We start from the raw sequence: 20,692 nt of genomic DNA, 5'->3' as shown, positions 1-20,692 counted from the left end.
GTAAATATGATTTTTACTCTATGTGCTGGTCTTTTCCATTGTTTTTAATCCATCTCATCTCCTTGCAGATTATACATTAAAATCACTATGTATGTTCCGATTCTTTATCCATTGGTAGCTACATTAAAACTATCAAAAATGCTTGTTCTGTGTTCTTTTTTTATGGTTCTAACTACGAATATTTACATTAATTTTCATGTGCCATTTACTTAATCTCCATAATTATCTATTTACATAATTTTCAAACGAATTTTATTTCGTCTTCGTCAATATATTCCTCACTATTTGCAAAGGAGCTGCTTATGAAATTTGATTACAGTACCATACATGTACTAATATTAGCCTTTTTACCGCTAAACTTTGGGTGAGCTATCAACTTATTAGTGCAGTCTTAATGGCATGGAACCACATTTGAGAAATGTAAATGAATTGTAAACATAATTATATCTCATGACAAATTTTAGTGTATTTGGCACAATAAGTGCTAAAATTAGAATACCTGTAAAATTATTACATGTACCTATCTTCGGGTATTTTACCAGCTTGTGAATCCGGTGAGCTGGTTATATATGCTCATTTAATTATTCACAGACTGGCATTTGTTACCAGAAAACCTAGATCTTTACTTGGGGCCAGTTCCATGAATATTCCTTACCTGAAGCAAATTTCCAATAGGAAAGCAATACAGAAGTTAAGGAAATTTCCGAAGGTTTTTCCAACTGCTGTAAGGCCAGACTTAAAATAATGTTGGTTTGCCCTTTTCCGACCTGGAATTTTCAGAATGGGTCGGTAGGTAGGAAAATTATTTTATTTTATTTTGCAAAACTCAAACTTAGTTTTGACTCAATTACCACAAATTGTCCCATCTTTGTCAAAACATAGATTTATCACTGGATGTCACAACAATTGAAAATGTCCATTGTCCGCGTGTAGAACAATCAAATCACATGCAATTGTTATGACGTCATAAACAGCTGTGACTCACACTACACATGATGTGTCAATACAAGTACAAGACGTATAAGAAAAATAATCAAACATGGGCGTTTTGTCTGGGCAGGGTTAGCATTGAACGTCTATACCCTCGGGAAAGAGTCTTTAAATATTTTCTGGACCATCGTACATCAACTGAATTTCAAAAAAAAATCCATACGTCCGTCGGTGGACTTCTATCTTTGACCCTTGACCCCAATATTCTGACATTCGACCATGTTACATCCGACTACCAAAACGTTTGAAGATCCATGGAATAATTTAACTTTTACCGTATTTGACCGCAAATAAGACCCCCGCCTATTTTGACACATTTTCAGACTTAGGGAGGATGTCTGCAAATAAGACCCCCCACCTATTTTTCAGTTTACTGGATGATGGAGTAATTAAAAATATCACCAAAATGACTTTGTATCGGAAATTCTTTTTGTTTGTTTTATCGGCATAAAAAAATCACGTAGTAAATAACTGTTTGTGTGTTTGTTATTTTTGTCATTCAATTCAAGCTAATTCACTGGTGATTTAATTTTATTATCAATAACTACGAATTGTGGATAGTGCTCATATTTACTTGGAGGTTATTTTCAACAAAATACGCCGATATATATTTCCATGAACACTTCATATCGGCAAGGTCAACACGTTTTAGTGTTCGTACGGCTTGTCATTTTTTATATGAATCGGCAAAGATATTCGTCATTGATGCAGATCGTTTCTGCAGTCGTGGATTCTAATTCAATACAATAATTACCTAAAACATCTACTTAAGGCATTTACAGTTTCAAATATGTTTATTTGTGAACGCAACGTACCTGTAGATTTCTTACTCAAGTATATGATTTTACATAGGCTTGAGTAAACAATCTGTCTGAGAAAAGTTTATGGTGCCTGGCCCAGTTGGAGAAACCATGCTCTACTTTTCGGCCGCCATGTTTTGTTTACGCATTCAGTATAATATGATTAGCCGCTAAGTTTCGTATTTTACTCTGGAAACAAAAATACTTGCTACGATGTTTTACTGCAGTTAATACTTGGATAAATATCTTAAATATTATCAAACTATCGTCGTATCAATAGCAATACCGATCAAATTCCCAAACACCCGGTGTGAAAATGTGAAAGTATGGTTTCAACCCGGCGCCATTTTCCTAAACATGTGTGTACGATGTTACAAAAAACTGCATCAGTGCATGTCGGCATGTTGAAGATAAATCACGATCGTTTGCTCATTTGGCCGAGACAATTGTACGTAAATTTGAATTTGAATATTTTGAAATAAGAGGAAACAAAAATTTATACTGCGATTCATCAAAGGTTTCCACACGGCACTGGAAAGTACACGACAATAAAAAAAAAATCACTAGAATATTTCAATAAAATTTTTTGAGTCGGGCCGATTTTCATGGGTTGGTTGGAGGAGGGCAAACAAACAATATTTTAATTTAGGCCTAATGCTTTCCAATGAAGACTTTAAAGTAAAGAGTCTTATTAATGAGAATCTATGTATTGTGTAAATGCAGATTACGATCCTATGAGGCATGAAGGCAAGGTGAAAATTTAAATTCTTCATGGCTTCAGAAAAAACAAGACCTTCTAGTTTTTATATTTGTTTTGATTTCATAAAGAACCAACTTCAAAATAGTTAAATTCACATTGTTATTTTCCACATTAGACCTGCACATTGATTGTATGTCTACATTTACACAATCTTTGACACTAAAGTCCAATGTAGCTCTCTAAAGCTGAAGTTCTATAAATGATGCATTCCGATTCCAGTGATACAATACTATGTTTACTACTGGTGGTTATTCTGGATATAATTTAAGCTGGCATATAAAAAGATTCGACTCGTTATAATTAAAATCGAAGATGGTTTATCAAAGTTTGTAACAAATTCAATCATTAGGATTAACTCCCCCCCCCCCCATATTTTTCATACTAGTGATTGCACATTACCTATTACCCAATATAAGAAATATAATTTTAATTTCGTTATAGAAACTCGATATAAAAAACCTGAATGAGCTTTGTTACGAAAACACATATACCCCTTACTCAAAGTTGGGATTTAAGACTGAGATAGGGGTGTGAAAAGCTGGTGTCTTCGTAACTACCTACCAAACTATTAACTATACCATCTTTCATATGCACATCCAAAACCAATCACCTTTCCAGAAAGAAACCTGAAACATATTTCTGCAAAGCAACCACAAAGTTATAACAAAATTTTTTTGTTAAATAATCTTAGTTTTATTCAATATAACATTATGTTAAATAATAATCTATCTACATTCAAACCATCATTTCTGTTGTAAGAAAAGGATTTAAAATGCAGTGTAATAATAAGCGTTATAATAACATGATCATAACATTTATTAAACAACACTATATACAACATGATAATTTTCATTCTTGCAAAAAATCAGAAATTTTGAACCAATACTTTTTTCTCTATAAATGAGAAAATTTGGGTTTCATTTTTCCTTAGCACTTTTAATTAATCTCATCATGGTAATTTCAGACAATTTTCATAAAATGAATCGACCTTTGAACCACCCAATACTACCATATTTCACCTTTGACCTACCACTTTTTCAATACTACCATATTCCTTTAACAGTTTGTTCATTCTTGTTTGAGCAGCACAGGCCACAGGTTAGCTGAATAGTAAAAATTAACAAATCAGTCATAATCTTCTTAAGCAAGTATAAGCAAAAATATCACTGGATAGATAGTGCATGCAAACAATTGTGATTTTGCACATTATAACTAGGGGTTTTTCTTTAAAGTTGCATTTATCCAATTCAATATGGTGGTTTATGAATAAAACATGACTATAAATTTACCCTGGTATTTTTGCTTATACTACTTTCATACAAACTATTAGCGTATATTGTCATATGGTCAATGATCATTCGCAAAATATTTCTTGCAACAACACACTGAACTAAACTCAAATCATCTCATTATAGATTTTGCAGTTAGAAGTATGCCCAATAAAAGTCTCCCAAACAGATCCCAAGTGTACAAGGGACCTTACCAAATAAGGCAAGTCCAAGAGTGCAATGGACAGGGTCCCAGGACATCTCCGAACAGCAAACCAGGTTCAACGCTAGATCAGGATCTGTGAAAGAGAACTAGAAAACTGTATCAGTACTGGTCGCTTAAAACATGAACAAGTAAATGTAGCAGGAACCAATTTGAAGAAATAAAGAATCCACATGTACAGCGGTAATTGGATTTCAAAATTGTATTGAACCTTTTTAAGAGTCAACTATATATTTTATATTTTTTTAAAGAATATCTCTATATCATCAAAGTGGTTCAGGCTTTACAAGCTTGTTTGTTGTGGTTTTCAAAGATTGTTTAACATAGTACTTATATTTATATATATAATTACAAATGTTCTATCTTTAAAATCAAAAGACATTTAGTCAATACAGCTTGTTTATCAGAGCATAACAGTAAACATTCGATACTGTTATACCACCTGAATGTTGTTGAATGGTCCCTCAACTTGCAACGAGTTTGCGTCATGCGTCCTACACAGAATCATCAGGCACATTCAAGATTGTGGCACAAAAAGCCTTGTTCCCATGTCGTTTGGCGACATGAATTTGAAGCACATCCGATAATTCAGAAGTGTATCCTTGATGTTCATGCATCGTCAGTGGACTTTGCATTTTTTGAGCAATGGGAGCAAAATTCGAGTGATGCATGGCCGTCGTCTACATGCAAACAGACTCCAGCAGTGGAAAAGTTCTTAGAGCGTTTTGCAGAAGTGTGGTGCTCTGTATAGTCATGGTCAAGATTTGCGCCACGCTTCCTTCTATTGAATGAAGTTGAAAGTTTGATATTCTGCACGTTTGGAATGTTCTGCAATAAACTTGACAATGCACTTTGATTGGCAAGTACACTTTTTAGATATTGTACCTCGTCTTCTAACACTCGTTGGTGTTCTTCCATCCTTGTCTGATTAAGCTTCAAAGCGTCATTTTCTGTACGCAATTCTGCGACAGTGTCCTCTAGGCCTTTTATGAAAGCCTTTTTCTTTTCTCTGTTGATTTTTGCCTGTACAGCATTCTTTTTGTTTCTTTGTGCCAAAGCTTCAACAATTTCACCATCAGAGTCAATATCTTGGTTTATTGAAGAAACAACTTTTACAACTTTAACATTTGAAGTTGGCATTGGAAGGATTGTCTTGACCACTGGCAATGACTTAGATTTTTCTTCGGTTGCATGTGGTTTTTTTGTTGGTTTGTCAATATTATTCGAATTTCTAGCTCTAAGGATGCGCACCTGGTTCTTTGTTTCACATTTATTGTTTAACACACAACATGAGGAGAAGAATTGTTTGTTATAGCCTGTTCCAATACACTTTCAACAGCTATCGTTGTCTCTGGACTTGGTGTTCTCGACGTTGATGAAAGATAACCCATAAGTTCAGCATCATCAAACAGCTCAAAGCCAGGTCTGTTAGCAATGTCAGACTCCATGCACTCGGTATTCTCGCTACCCATGCTCATCCCGCTGTCCGATTGGTGACTTGGAGAATTCTTTAGAGTTTCAAGTTCGTCGTCACCAGGATCCACAGACGATGGAACACTTCCAAAGTTGAAATCGACGTTGATCATTCCTGTGTCCAGCAGTTTATCTAACAAACAAACATCAGACTCGGGTGACAACAGCATTGAACTCATATTGAAACAAGAAGTTGATTTTCATGCAATGCCAACTTTTTGTTTCCGTTAATGTTACAAGAGAGTACAGAGAATAACGTTTATTCCCAACAAGATTGTTTCAGAATGGAAATGGACGAAAGCCTATTTCACAACAACGTGGCGTCGAACAAGTTTATAGTGTTTTAAAGGCACTATTTTAGGATTAAATCAGTTTTCTTTTGTCGATATCAATCAAAATCGAGTATGTCTAGGTATAATAACCCAGTAAATGTTAAAATCAAACGACAAATTGCGATTAAACACCGTTCACGTTTACCTATTGTCGAAGTCCGTAGATCTGTAAACTTGCGTGAAACCTCGTCCAGTGCTTTTCTGTTACTAATGTTGCGCGCAAGAAAATAAGTTTTTATAGCAATCCAAACGTTCGACAAACGTTTCCTTCGATCAGCAAAGCTGACCATATTTTGATTGGTCATTGAAATACCTTTCTCTTTTTTGATTGGCCACTAAAAATAAGACGTGACGCGAAGGGAATTTCCCTGGAGTCACACAAACGCTTGAAACCGGTTTACAGTCAATATCTTTGTGCACATACGCGAAGAAAAAGTTCCGCATCGATATGGAATAACAAACTGATATCTCACACAGTATTAACGTTTGCATAACATCATAGAGAAAAAGATTTAACGAGTGTTGCTATTCCATCTATCATCTTGGTTGTAATGGCAGATGGCACTGTCTTGAATTTTGACCAATTGATGTATTTGTTGCATTCGTCCCACTGCGACACAGGATGTAGAAACGTGTGTATAATATTTGGCACCCTATGTACTATTACAATATTGTGAATTAATTGTAACTTAAAGGTTTGCACTGACATACGTTGCATCAATGAACATCAAGCCAACTTTTGATGAATTAATATTTTTCCGACGCCTTGTGATTGACCTGACCAAATTTGCTTACACTGTTAGATACTTTCACTTTCACAAGTGAAGTAGCTTAAGATGCTCACCAGGTAGTTGAATGGAAGTGTAACATATAATCTATGTAGCTATAGGCTTGTACACCAAGGAGTTTAACACTTCCTCCGCGTAAAAACAACAGATATGGTATAATGGTAAGTATGTTAGGTTACTGTGGAAAACTGCATAGAAAACTAGCATATCTGTATCAACATTTACTGAACAGTGTCCATAGGTATTAAACTCGTCTGTCAATATAAAGAAAATAAATATTAACATATATTGACAGACGAGTTTAATACCTAAATATCTGCCCAGTACATGTAGGAATACTATAATGCATGTACTGTTCAGCACATACATGTATGCAATGTCTCGAGCTCTCTGTTCTACATGAAAATGACATGTGTTAGCAGATTGTTATGTAGCGGAATTGGACTGGGTCGATCATCGGTGACCAGGTAGCTCAGTCGGTAGAGCACTCTGCTAGTGTTCGGAGGGCCCTGGGTTCGAATCCTGGTCTGGCCGCTTCATTTCCTTCTCTCCTGTTACAGAATTGGGGCCCAACTAAATAACCCACGGTGGTGGAGTTTGGAAGGGTCTCGTATGTCTTCGAGGGCAGTAGCTCAGTCGGTAGAATACTCGGCTAGTGTTCTGAGGGTCCCGAGTTCAAATCCCGGTCTGACCGCTACATTTTCTCCTCTCCTGTTACAGTTACATGAGTTCTCTTCCTCCTGATTTGGCAACAAGTTCTCCTTTCTCATCTTTCAAGACTAGTTATAGCTAACCCATCCTCGATACTCCAGGGCTTCCGATCACTTACGATCTCTACACCCCTGGACTATCTCTTAGTAAAACTGGAGGCAACAGAATAGAACAGGTAATTTAGTCATTTGATGTACATCAAAAGAGCCGTATAACGGTACACTGTGGTTGACTGTGTGGCTTAGATGTTAGGCGTCGCTCTCTCTGTAGTCTTCAAAGGAAATCTTTGCTAGCCTGTGATTGGTCAAATGTTTTCCGCTGAGCTGCCTTCAATTTCACTATGAGATAGTCCAGGGGTGTAGAGATCGTAAGTGATCGGAAGCCCTGGAGTATCGAGGATGTAGCTAACCATACATATGAAAATAATTTTATTACACAAGACATTACAAGTACTAGAAAGACCATGCACAGTGTGTAGCTTTCTGATATCTGGAATACCAACATTAAATCCAAGGCCTTTTAGCTCTGGTAAGACCTAAACTTGATTACAGCAGTTGTGTATGGGACCCCTAAACACAACAAAACATATCCAACATAGAAAAAGTTCAATATCCAACATAGAAAAAGTTCAGAGACAAGCAGCAAGGTATGTCCTAAACAAATATAGAAAAACTGACAGTGTAACAGACATGATACAAACTCTCAACTGGCCACTACTGTCACAAAGGCTTTTAAAATCTCACCTAGTAGTTTTCTACAAAATCATTCACTGTCACTTAGCAGTTCCTACCATCAACACTCTTGTCCCAATCATTAGCAATACACACTATAACCCAATGGAACACCGGTCCTGTTTCCATTGTTGACACTCCTACTATAGATTAATGTTGAGATCAGCTCACACCAGCCATTCTCACATCTTTCCACTATTGACTTACTACCTTGTGTATAGTTAGAAAGATATATTAAAAAATAACATATAGAAACAAAAGTTTTAAATTTACACATTCCCCCACACACTCTAGGTAATCTTCTTTTTCAAGAAGGTCTGAGGACATAGAAAGAAGAAGATATTCATATGGTTCAAAGCATCTATTTTATGTACATGACATACTGTTGCATATTTTGTGTTTAAGAAGAATGACATTTGTGTTTACATTAACTGTTGAAGGTGTGTTACTAACGATGGACAATGGCGACCTCCAGCAATGATAAAGAGAGTGTGTTGGACCTTCTCCAGGCTGATGACCATCTCAGTTTAGTTCCAGGGCAGCCACAGTCCTCTTGGGATCCTTGTCAGAGTGCTGACTGGGACAACGAAGCACCCACCACACAATGTATCCTTCGTATCAAAAGGTTATTGTTAAAGAGATTAATGTTTGCTTAAATGTCCCTGTAACATATACTGTGTACATAGTAGGTTTTCAATGCTGAGTCTTATACAAGTTTCAGTCGTACAGATTGTAACATTTATCAAATTGTATTAAGTGCTTATACAGACATTTTAATGTTAATACTTTTATTTTAAACATTTTTTGATCTACAACCATCATGTATGTATCGACATACTAATTAATGAAATTACTGATACATTATATGTGGACATTAAAATAACAATCAATCGACAATAGTTACTGAAGTAAATGTCAGCCAATAACTAAGCACTTACTATGTACAATGCATAAATAACATTGATGAGTTGGATATTGTAGTACCGTATCGACCCAATAAGCAGCCATGGCGTTTAAAAAAATGAAAAAAATTAAAAGCTGCTTAATAAGATGAAATGATTGCAAGTCCATACAGTTTTGTGTAGATTTGGTCTTTATTTATGCCCAGACTATTAAGATGTCTACTAAATGATACATCATGAAAAATGAACCTTTCATTTGTGTTTGTTTATTAATACATTTCCATACTTACCTAAACGAAACTTAACCTTTATTAGGAAGAAAGATAATTCTGCATTCCAACAATCAAATATTCATTTTTTTATTTGTCTCCAACAAATCTTATTTGGCGAAAGAAATTTCACTTTCGCGAAAATTTTGGCGACAGAATTTCAAAAGCTGGTGTGAACCCTGCTTATTCATGACCAACCCACTGTTTAATTATGTACAATGGACAATGTAGTTACTATTTATATCAATTGATTGTTCAACTATAAGTTGATAGAAAGAATTAACACTACAAGACTACATAAATATGTATATGAGACATCATTTACTGAAAGAATTAGGGCTACATATTATCTGATACATCAGTAACAAAGTGATCCATTGATGTAAGACGTACAATGTACTTAGTTTGATACTTAACATGTGTGTTTGAATGAAGTTTGATTTCCTTTACAGAGATATTATGACAATATTTAACGAGCCTCCACCTGGTATAATCATCATTCCAGATAAAGACGACATAACTAAGGTAGGAAACTTGTCCACACTCCATACTGTCAAAGACAAAAACCTTCGCTAGACGACAAGTACCACACTTATCAAAACCTTAATTAGAGGACAAGTTCCACACTTATCAAAACCTTAAATATAGGGCAAGTCCCACAATATCAAAATCTTAACTAGAGGGCAAGTCCCACACTACCAAAACCTTAAATATAGGGCAAGTCCCACAATATCAAAATCTTAACTAGAGGGCAAGTCCCACACTACCAAAACCTTGACTAGAAGGCAAATATTACACTACCAAAACCTTAACTAGAGGGAAAGTCTTACACTACCAAAACCTTAACTAGAGGACAAGTTCCACACTACCGAAACCTTAGCTAGAGGACATGTCTCACACTACCAAAACCTTAACTAGAGGACAAGTCCCACACTTATCAAAACCTTAATTAGAGGACAAGTTCCACACTTATCAAAACCTTAAATATAGGGCAAGTCCCACAATATCAAAATCTTAACTAGAGGGCAAGTCCCACACTACCAAAACCTTGACTAGAAGGCAAATATTACACTACCAAAACCTTAACTAGAGGGTAAGTCTTACACTACCAAAACCTTAACTAGAGGACAAGTTCCACACTACCGAAACCTTAGCTAGAGGACATGTCTCACACTACCAAAACCTTAACTAGAGGACAAATCCCACACTACCAAAACCTTAACTTAGAGGACAAGTTCCACACTATCAAAACCTTAAATATAGGACAAGTCCCACACTTATCAAAACCTTAATTAGAGGACAAGTTCCACACTTATCAAAACCTTAAATATAGGGCAAGTCCCACAATATCAAAATCTTAACTAGAGGGCAAGTCCCACACTACCAAAACCTTGACTAGAAGGCAAATATTACACTACCAAAACCTTAACTAGAGGGTAAGTCTTACACTACCAAAACCTTAACTAGAGGACAAGTTCCACACTACCGAAACCTTAGCTAGAGGACATGTCTCACACTACCAAAACCTTAACTAGAGGACAAGTCCCACACTTATCAAAACCTTAATTAGAGGACAAGTTCCACACTTATCAAAACCTTAAATATAGGGCAAGTCCCACAATATCAAAATCTTAACTAGAGGGCAAGTCTCACACTACCAAAACCTTGACTAGAAGGCAATATCTTACAACTACCAAAAACCTTAACTAGAGGGTAACTACCAAACTTAACTAGGGTAGTCTTACCAAAAACCTTAACTAGAGGACAAGTTCCACACTACCGAAACCTTAGCTAGAGGACATGTCTCACACTACCAAAACCTTAACTAGAGGACAAGTCCCACACTTATCAAAACTTAATTAGAGGACAAGTTCCACACTTATCAAAACCTTAAATATAGGGCAAGTCCCACAATATCAAAATCTTAACTAGAGGACAAGTCCCACAATATCAAAATCTTAACTCGAGGGCAAGTCCCACACTACCAAAACTTTGACTAGAAGGCAAATATTACACTACCAAAACCTTAACTAGAGGGTAAGTCTTACACTACCAAAACCTTAACTAGAGGACAAGTTCCACACTACCGAAACCTTAGCTAGAGGACATGTCTCACACTACCAAAACCTTAACTAGAGGACAAGTCCCACACTACCAAAACCTTAACTAGAAGACAGGTCCCACACTTATCAAAACCTTAAATATAGGGCAAGTCCCACAATATCAAAATCTTAAATAGAGGGCAAGTCCCACACTACCAAAGCCTTGACTAGAAGGCAAATCTTACACTACCAAAATCTTAACTAGAGGAAAAGTTCCACACTACCAAAACCTCAGCTAGAGAACATGTCTCACACTACCAAAACCTTAACTAGAGGACAAGTCCTACACTACCAAAACTATAACTGAGGAGGGGGGGGGGGGGCAAATCCCACACTACCAAACCCTGACAAAGTTGATTACTAACAAAATCACACACTATCAAAACCAGAGCTACCAAAACCTCCACTTGAAGGCAAGTCCCACACTACCAAAACCTTAACTAGAAGGCAAGACTTACACTAACTAAAACTTTTACATGGGGAAAGTCGATAACAAAAACCTATCCAAATTTAACTTGATTCTCCATTTTTCAGAGGGCCAGTTTTGTACCACAAGACACACTACAATACCAAAAGTATTGTCCTACACAAAAATAGTAGTCACTTGCCAGAAAACCTCAGGGAAAGCATTTACACTCTATCAGAGACCCACACTACTGCAGGGCTAATGTTAGTGGTATCCAAAATCAGACGTAAAAAGTCTAGACTTATACCAAGTATTTTAGATATATGTTCTATTTTATAAAGTTTTTATAGCCTCACCCTGCCCAATGGATCTTATGTATCCATGGCGTGCTGCGGGACTGGCGGGCCGTCCGTCCGTATTACGTCCGTCCGTCCGTCAACATTTCCTTTAAATCGCTACTAGTCATAGAGTTCTGCATGGATTGTAACCAAAGTTGGCCACAAACATCCTTGGGGAGGGGGAACAGAACTTGTATAAATTTTGGCTCTGTCCCCCCCGGGGCAGGAGGGGCGGGGCCCAATAGGGGAAATAGAGGTAAATCCTATAAATCGCTACTTGTCCTAGAGTTCTGCATGGATTGTAACCAAATTTGACCACAAACATCCTTGGGGGAGGGGAAACAGAACTTGTATAAATTTTTTGGCTCTGGTCCCCCGGGGGCAGGAGGGGCGGGGCCCAATAGGGGAAATAGAGGTAAATCCTATAAATCGCTACTTGTCCTAGAGTTCTGCATGGATTGTAACCAAATTTGACCACAAACATCCTTGGGGGAGGGGAAACAGAACTTGTATAAATTTTGGCTCTGATCCCCCGGAGGCAGGAGGGGCGGGGCCCAATAGGGGAAATAGAGGTAAATCCTTTAAATCGCTACTTGTCATAGAGTTCTGAATGGAATGTAACCAAATTTGGCCACAAACATCCTTGGGGGAGGGGGAACAGACCTTGTATAAATTTTGGCTCTGATCCCCCGGAGGCAGGAGGGGCGGGGCCCAATAGGGGAAATAGAGGTAAATCCTTTAAATTGCTAATAGTCATAGAGCTCTACATGAATTGTAACCAAATTTGGCCACAAACATCCTTGCGGTAAGGGGAACAGAACTTGTATAAATTTTGGCTCTGATCCCCCAGGGGCAGGAGGGGCGGGGCCCAATAGGGGAAATAGAGGTAAATCCTTTAAATTGCTACTAGTCATAGAGTTCTGAATGGAATGTAACCAAATTTGGCCACAAACATCCTTTGGGGAAGGGGAACAGAACTTGTATAAATTTTGGCTCTGATCCCCCGGGGGCAGGACGGGTGGGGCCCAATAGGGGAAATAGAGGTAAATCCTATAAATCACTTCTTGTCCTAGAGTTTTGCTTGGATTGTGACCAAATTTGGCCATAAACATCCTTGGGGAAAGGGGAACAGAACTTGTATAAATTTTGGCTCTGACCCCCCGGGGCAGGAGGGGCGGGGCCCAATAGGGGAAATAGAGGTAAATCCTTTAAATCGCTACTAGTCATAGAGTTCTGCATGGTTTGTAACCAAATTTGGCCACAAACATCCTTGGGGGAAGGGGAACAGAACTTGTATAAATTTTGACTCTGGCCCCCCGAGGGCAGGACGGGTGGGGCCCAATAGGGGAAATAGAGGTAAATCCTATAAATCACTTCTTGTCCTAGAGTTTTGCTTGGATTGTGACCAAATTTGGCCATAAACATCCTTGGGGGAAGGGGAACAGAACTTGTATAAATTTTGGCTCTGACCCCCTGGGGGCGGGAGGGGTGGGGCCCAATAGGGGATTTAGAGGTTAATATTAAAATTCCTTCAGAAAAGAAACAATGAACCTGTATTCAGAACATTACTTGGCATTACAAATCAGGTGAGCGATACAGGCCCTCTGGACCTCTTGTTTAAGTATTTTAAACTAATTTAAAAGTGATACTATTGATTTTACAGATTCATGCTCTAATTACTGGACCCTTTGACACTCCTTACGAAGGCGGGTTCTTCTGTTTTTTAATACGATGTCCACCTGACTACCCCATACGACCTCCAAGAGTAAAACTCCTGACAACTGGAGACAAGCAGGTCCGATTTAACCCAAACTTTTATAAGAACGGCAAAGTTTGTCTCAGTATATTAGGGTGAGTATGCTTAGTACTGTATTTACAATATTTATGACAATATGCATCAAATAAATTTCTGAGTGTCTTCAATTAACCCAGATTTGGATATGATCATACCTTTATCTTGTTGTTAGATTGTTATCGTGCCATATATTGATCTAAATATTTATTAGAATAGGATAATTTTGTTTCAGTACCTGGTCAGGGCCTGCCTGGAGTCCAGCTCAGAGTCTATCCAGTGTTCTTATCTCCATGCAGTCTCTAATGAATGAGAAACCTTATCATAATGAACCTGGTTTTGAGAAGGTATGTACAATACCCTAACAATGTATATATGTGTTGGTTGGTAGTAACCAGGATTGCTGGGTGTTGATTTCCTGATTGGACATGAACAGGTATGAGGTCCCCTGCCATTAAGATTTTCTCAGATACTCTAGTTTCCTTCCACAATACGACTTTTCCAACAAGAGTCGATACAACTTTGTTTCACAATTTTGTAAAATAAATAAGGTTAATGTTAACAGACATTTTCTGATGATCAAATTAATTTTTATAAAGTCTGTGATGGCCTTGACCTACATGTAAACCTGTAATGGATTATACTGTTGTCACAGGAAAGGAATTTTGGAGATGCCAAAAGGTATAATGACATAATTCGCCATGAGACTTTGAGAGTGGCAGTTTGTGACATGTTGGAGGGGAAGTGTTCCTGTCCCCAAAGTCTACAGTAAGTTTTATATATATACAAGAGAAATATGCATTTAATTTAGAAATATCGTAATGTTTACATTGAAATTGACCTTCATTCATGACAACTTCTTGTCATTAACTATGAGGCCTAGAGACCTGATATATTAAGTCTGTGGCATACTGGGATAAATGACTACCAAGGTTTTCAAACGAATGACCTTGACCTTCATTTATTGACAGAGGTTCAATAGGTTTTAGAAATTCTTTGGAAGACTTCTTTTTTATAACACAGAGGCTCAGTGACCTGGCTCCGATTTCTCAGAACAAACTGAAGTCAAAAACTGACTTAAGTTATAAATTTTCATATAAGATTCATAAGGAGAAAAACTTAAGTATTGACTTAATTCTGCACTTTTGTCTCGAGAAATTGAGGCCAAGGCCTGTAGTGTGCCAAGTTGATTGGCTAGCAAGTTTGTTTAAAATAAATGACATTGACCCCATCTTTTTAAGTTACTTTAGTAAAACATCAAAAAATCTGAAAGCTTTTACTATTTATTGGCGATTTCAGGTACATAAAGAGATTTATTGGACCCTTTTTTCAACTGCCTAAACAGTGTTGTATAATTTCAGCTGTGCTATCAAAAGGCTCTATTGTTCCAACAAGATAGAGATATCTCAGTTTAGGTTAAAGATGCTACACCACTGACAAATGGTGTTTTTTCATTTTCAAAAACAGGAGCAGATGATTTAGTATTTTTCTTCAGTTACAAAAGTTACTTACTTTACACCATTACCACCATTGAAAAGTTTGCGCTTCTAGTTTTATTTCAAGATAAATATATGAAAAATAATTAATTGCATCCCGAAAAAATTCTGTGGCACTATATCCTATATGGAATGAAGTACTGATTTCGCATGTACAAAAGGCAAGACAAATTATTTTCTATTATTGTTTGTGTTAATTAGACATACATATACATGATTAAACACCATTTATTGTTCAAATGGTGAATGTCATTTATGCTCTGTCGGCAGTGCATCTTTAAACATAACATTTTTACTAATCTTGGATTTCTTTCATTTTTTTGTGTACTTTTTCAGAGAGGTGATGGAAACCTCATTTCCTGATTACTTTGAGTATTACGAGTCCATCTGTAAAAAACACCAGGATATACAGGGACATACCATGCAGGTCAGTGTAAATATCTTCTGTGAATTGTTTCAAGATTTTTGATTTTCAGGTATCTTCACAAAAGCATTCTGAATAAAATTACAAATTGTGCATTAAATCCCCAAGATTATGTCAAGAAGCTACTCCATACAATTTAGAAATAAGAAAAAATAATATTTAATCATAATGTCATGTTGTAAGTAAATATCTCTAAGTACATACTACTTTGAAAATTAAAAGTCCAGCTTTTGCTATGATATGAAAGTAAATTGTGTCCACACCTCTTCAAGTCATGGTGCGTAGATCTATGAGCTAGTGACTTATCAAAGACAAATATCCTATTGCTATAGACAGAAATATACCACTGCAGTAAAACTCAACAGTAAAATTTAATTTGTTATAAAGTATTGTCTTAATTTCGTTTTAAATTATTTTGTTCCCAAGCAATGACTCAGAAATACAAATGTCGATAAACAAAGTAGCAAACTTACCAGGTACTTTCATTTAAAAATAATGAATAAATTAATGAACCAAATGTATATTATCAACCATATCCTTTACTGAAAACATTCAGATTGGGCTATGAGTGAATCACAGTTTGTTCATATATTGTTGAAAATTAAACTGAAGTGAGCTGAATGTAACCTTCATTATTATGCCGGAATAAATTGTTATTAAATACTGATATTTATGTGATTGCTTTAATTTTTGTATGATTTCTATCTTCTTTTTTTTTTGTATTTTCAGGATCCTTTTGGAGAGAAAAGAGGTGTATTTGACTTTGCAAGTATATTAAAGAGACTTGGAGCAATTCAAAAGAACCTTTCAGACAAAATTGACAGTTGTTCAACAGATGAAACTTCAGACATGGAACAAAGCTGATACAGACTTTTTTTAGAGAAGTTTTTTAATAACTCTCTAGACTATTTTACTGTTTCTTAAAAGGTTTCTTAGAACAAGGACCAACAACTGATCATGGCTTTCTCATTTCGTCTGAAGAGGTTTATGTACACATGAACTGTTGTCACGGAGACCAATTTGCTGCTGCTTCCTGACATGACCAATCAGTGTCATTCCTTTTCATTTTGTATTTGATGGTGTAACCAATGTACATTATACTCCATTTGATATTATTCTGACTTTCTGTGATGGTTTTGATTGGGTCAGGATTTCCATACGTTGTATAATTGTCTGATTTGATTGGATGTTCCTTCCCTTTGCTATGCAATTTTTGTGTTCCAATGTTTCATTATTTAACTAACTGCCCTTTATTTCTTTCATGTTAAAGTATATGTAATATTACTGTAGAAAATGGTGTTCCTTTAATTCTGAAAATTTAGTAAATGTTGCTTGTACACAAACAACACAGGGCAATATTTATATAAGAATAAAGTAAAACCCCTATTACTCGAACAGCAGGGGACCAGGTCAATAGTTCGAGGAATACGGGGTATTCGACTCATCCGAGGTTCGTTACTATCGACAGTCAAAATGTCCGGTCTCAAACTATGACAAACAATGCACGGCAATGAAATTTTAATTACCCTACCTTTCAGCATTTTGGATTTCTTTATTCAAGTGTTTTATTGATAGCAATATCATGTTGAAAAAAATATATATATAACAAAAATTGAGCGTTTGAAAATTCCTTTGAGAGAGTCCTAAATCCAATGTCATTCACAGCAGAGGTAAGCGACCGAAAATCCAAATTGGTCAACAAGGATACATTTTCTATTATGTAATCATCACAAATTATTTCAAACATTTACAAAATACATACTCACAATAAAGATATAAACCAGCATAAATACGGACATAAGAAACGATATCTATAGATGTCTATTTCGTAAAAGCTTTAGGTTACATGTGTTCACGAGTAGAGTTACAAAAAACAATACTGGTATATGGGAAAAGAAACGGAACACACTGATAAAATGTACTTTGCATATCGTTTGATATCGTTTACACCATTTGATAAATAACATTGTGTTAGCCTGTCGAATGAAAACAACAAAGATTTTAAAAAATGAACTTATTTAATTAGGCGGATGTCATCAATATTTTTCGCCTATTTTGTCATTTCACAATGTGTGCTTTTTATTAACAACAACTTCTGAATTTTCGTATTTACAGCGAAGATTATTATGAGAGAAACATCAATAATTTAATGCCTTTTCTGAAATGTTCAAATAAAGTTAGCATCAAACAACGACTTGCGATCGTGTAGGTAGGTAATAATGACACTGTTAATCCCTTAACGCCACCTATAGCTATATAAACACAAGATCGTGAGCAATTATCAATGTTGGTCGGTGCAGTCAGGTGTGACACAGGTAAAAAAATCTCAAGGGCCGAACACCTGTTCGACGAATACATGGGTAAATACTATGTATTTGATGAAACGGGGACACATTTCTGTTCGAGGAATGAGGGGTATTCGACGAATAGCTGTTCGAGCTATCCGGGGTTTTGTTACATAGATTATATAGGGACACGGTCGGGACTGTACGACCAGTTCGACGAATAGGGGGTATTCGAGGAATCCGGGTTCGAGTTAGAGGGGTTTTACTGTATAAGGAATGTCTGGTGGAGAATCGTAAATGCTATCAGTAACAGGCGTGTATCATAAAACTGTGGTCGTTTTCACTTGTATCGTCGGTCAGATTCAACCATAGATGTCTGTATATGATGGATATATGTCAGACATACTCTGTGATATCATTTTGTTTGCTGACAAGCCTTGACAAAGACTTCCGAGGCCTTCATTGAAATCTGCAGGTTCATCAGGTTTTATACTTTCTTTTACGTAATACAGCCTACGTATCAGAGCAACAGTGAATTGTTGCAGTCCTACCCATCTTCATAATGACATGTAATATAAACTTCACAATATAACATGTACTTGTTGGTGTGAATACCAGGTATTACCTAAAGATTGTTTAGGTATTTTCCCCTTGCCACACAATGGTTGTAGAACCCAGACTGTTCACTTTGTTTGTTAAGTTTATATTCGTTAATGATAGGGTGCAGATATAGTACATGAGGTTATCAGATCTGCTCTATGTTGTTCAAGACTTTGATTTGGCTAATACTACCATGCTTTCGAAAAGGAAATTGGTGCATTCATGTTTCAATCTGGAGTACAACATGCTTCAAGTAAGCAAACTATTCTGGATTTTTTTTTTTTTTTTTTTTATTATTTATTGTATATATATGTATATATATATATATTGATCTTGGTGACACTATATCCCTCATCTCCTCTACAAATATGATGGCAGGGGAATAAGATGAAAATATATGTTGCCAACCAATATGTTGTATATTGAATACATTTTTGGTACAATAAGATTATAGTGCAAAATTGATATTGAACAGATTGAAATTTGCACATCTGTTTTATTTCTTTATAAAGAATGTTCAGCAAAAACATTGATCAATGCTGGAATACATGTTTGTTGTAGCTCTTTACACCTTTCCTTTCCTGCTCATAGAATTCTTATACCTGGAGAATGTATGGGTTCCTCATGACATAAAAAAGCATTGTGGTAGAAAGGATTTTCAGCATTTCATTGGACTAGTTTCCCATGACTCTCAGGTGGAGTCTAAAGAAATGTTACCTCTATATCTATGAACTTATGAAGGGCCGGTAAAGATTCATATAACTTAAATATGTCATTTTGATTTTGAATACACATGCGTATCTATAGATGTAAATCATTTAAGTATCAAATTATCGCGGTACTTATGAATAACTTATGTGCAAATTGTAGTGTTAATAATTTCTGCTGTTTGTAACTGCTGAAATATTGTAAAACTTGTTTAGAAACTCCAATTTGGTCCTAATTTAAATTTTAACTAAATACTGTGATCTAAAAGTTTGCAACAAGAACAATTGAGACACGTTCTCAGCTGAATTATAGATTATCTGCCCCTAGTTTGAAACTTGGATTCGAAATCATAGTAAAAATAATAAATCATCAAACTAAATTTTAGTGATAATTGTCATATTCTGAAGATTAGTGCCAAGCCTAGGTTTTTATTTTCAACAGTTTCGATCCATCTTTCAATGAAATATACCAATAAGACAGAAAAACTGCAGTTGGATAATGTGGTTACATTATAGGCATACCGGTATGTGAAATACATGCTAATAGAATGGCTATTTTGATGAATTTTACTTTGCACCTCATGTTTATTATTGATATAGTATACCTATTTTGAAATAAAATATGACATAATCTTACTTGTGAGATTTCCTTTGTATGAGCAGTTACAACCAATCTACGATGTTACTGGAGGATAAAATATGGTCAACAGAATCACATTAAAAATATTGTGTTTGATAGGAATAAATCTCATAGAAATTCATAGCATGCCCACAATAGATAAATCAATTCAATTTGTGATGTTTTGTAATGCATACATGTTTCATAGTGGCCATTCATGAGAGAAAACATTAAATATTTATAGGTTTTTCATCTTCTATAATTTTTTATGGCATTTTCCTTCCTAGTTATATATGGTAATTACAGTAAAGCCTTGATAATCTGTAAGCCTATCTATACTGCCCAAATATGTTGATCTGATGACATCTGGTTTAGACAAGTTATATACTGTATATGTACTATAATACAACCAAGCCTCTAAAACAGGAAGGTCTTACATAGTTACAACCATCATTGATACTCCAGGGGTTACTATCACTGATGTTATATCTAACCTAGGACTATCTCTTAGTAAAACTGGAGGCAACAGAACACCGTTAATTTGATCCGTTGATGTATATCAAAGGAATTGCGTAATGGTACACTGGTATACTGTTTTTTGGAACTGGGCATTGCTTTTTCTGTAATCTTCAAAGGAAGGCCTCTGCTTGGTCAGTTCGATTCTACTCTACTATAC

The 20,692-nt window shown here is 36.0% G+C and overlaps 2 protein-coding genes across 2 annotated transcripts; one reads left to right on the top strand and one right to left on the bottom strand.

Moving 5' to 3' along the window:
* Window positions 1-3,219: 3,219 nt before the first annotated feature.
* LOC138320625 (probable basic-leucine zipper transcription factor D) lies at window positions 3,220-6,111 on the bottom strand. Its single transcript, XM_069263738.1, is given in 3 exon segments — window positions 3,220-5,334; window positions 5,337-5,647; window positions 5,992-6,111. Coding segments are annotated over 2 exon segments (975 nt in total). The 5' UTR covers window positions 5,628-5,647; window positions 5,992-6,111; the 3' UTR covers window positions 3,220-4,650.
* Window positions 6,112-6,274: 163 nt separating this feature from the next.
* On the top strand, window positions 6,275-20,030 carry LOC138320623 (ubiquitin-conjugating enzyme E2 Z-like). The gene is made up of 8 exons (XM_069263734.1): window positions 6,275-6,795; window positions 8,517-8,701; window positions 9,700-9,772; window positions 13,757-13,944; window positions 14,121-14,232; window positions 14,541-14,653; window positions 15,718-15,808; window positions 16,535-20,030. Exons 2-8 carry the CDS (start codon window positions 8,538-8,540, stop codon window positions 16,667-16,669), a joined length of 876 nt encoding a protein of 291 aa, XP_069119835.1. The 5' UTR covers window positions 6,275-6,795; window positions 8,517-8,537; the 3' UTR covers window positions 16,670-20,030.
* The last annotated feature ends 662 nt before the right edge of the window (window positions 20,031-20,692 follow it).

This window comes from Argopecten irradians, chromosome 4 (assembly GCF_041381155.1).
Source record: "Argopecten irradians isolate NY chromosome 4, Ai_NY, whole genome shotgun sequence".
Taxonomy (NCBI): domain Eukaryota; kingdom Metazoa; phylum Mollusca; class Bivalvia; order Pectinida; family Pectinidae; genus Argopecten; species Argopecten irradians.
Note: the sequence above shows the minus strand (reverse complement) of the source record. Positions and strands in the feature narration are given on the sequence as shown.

What these genes read in the sequence shown, in the direction of transcription:
- LOC138320623 (XM_069263734.1), top strand. Translation starts at nt 8,538, where the DNA reads ATGGCGACCTCCAGCAATGATAAAGAGAGTGTGTTGGACCTTCTCCAG. An exon ending in ATAAAGACGACATAACTAAG is followed by an intron (nt 9,773 to 13,756) that starts GTAGGAAACTTG and finishes TTGATTTTACAG; the next exon opens with ATTCATGCTCTAATTACTGG. An exon ending in ATGAACCTGGTTTTGAGAAG is followed by an intron (nt 14,233 to 14,540) that starts GTATGTACAATA and finishes CTGTTGTCACAG; the next exon opens with GAAAGGAATTTTGGAGATGC.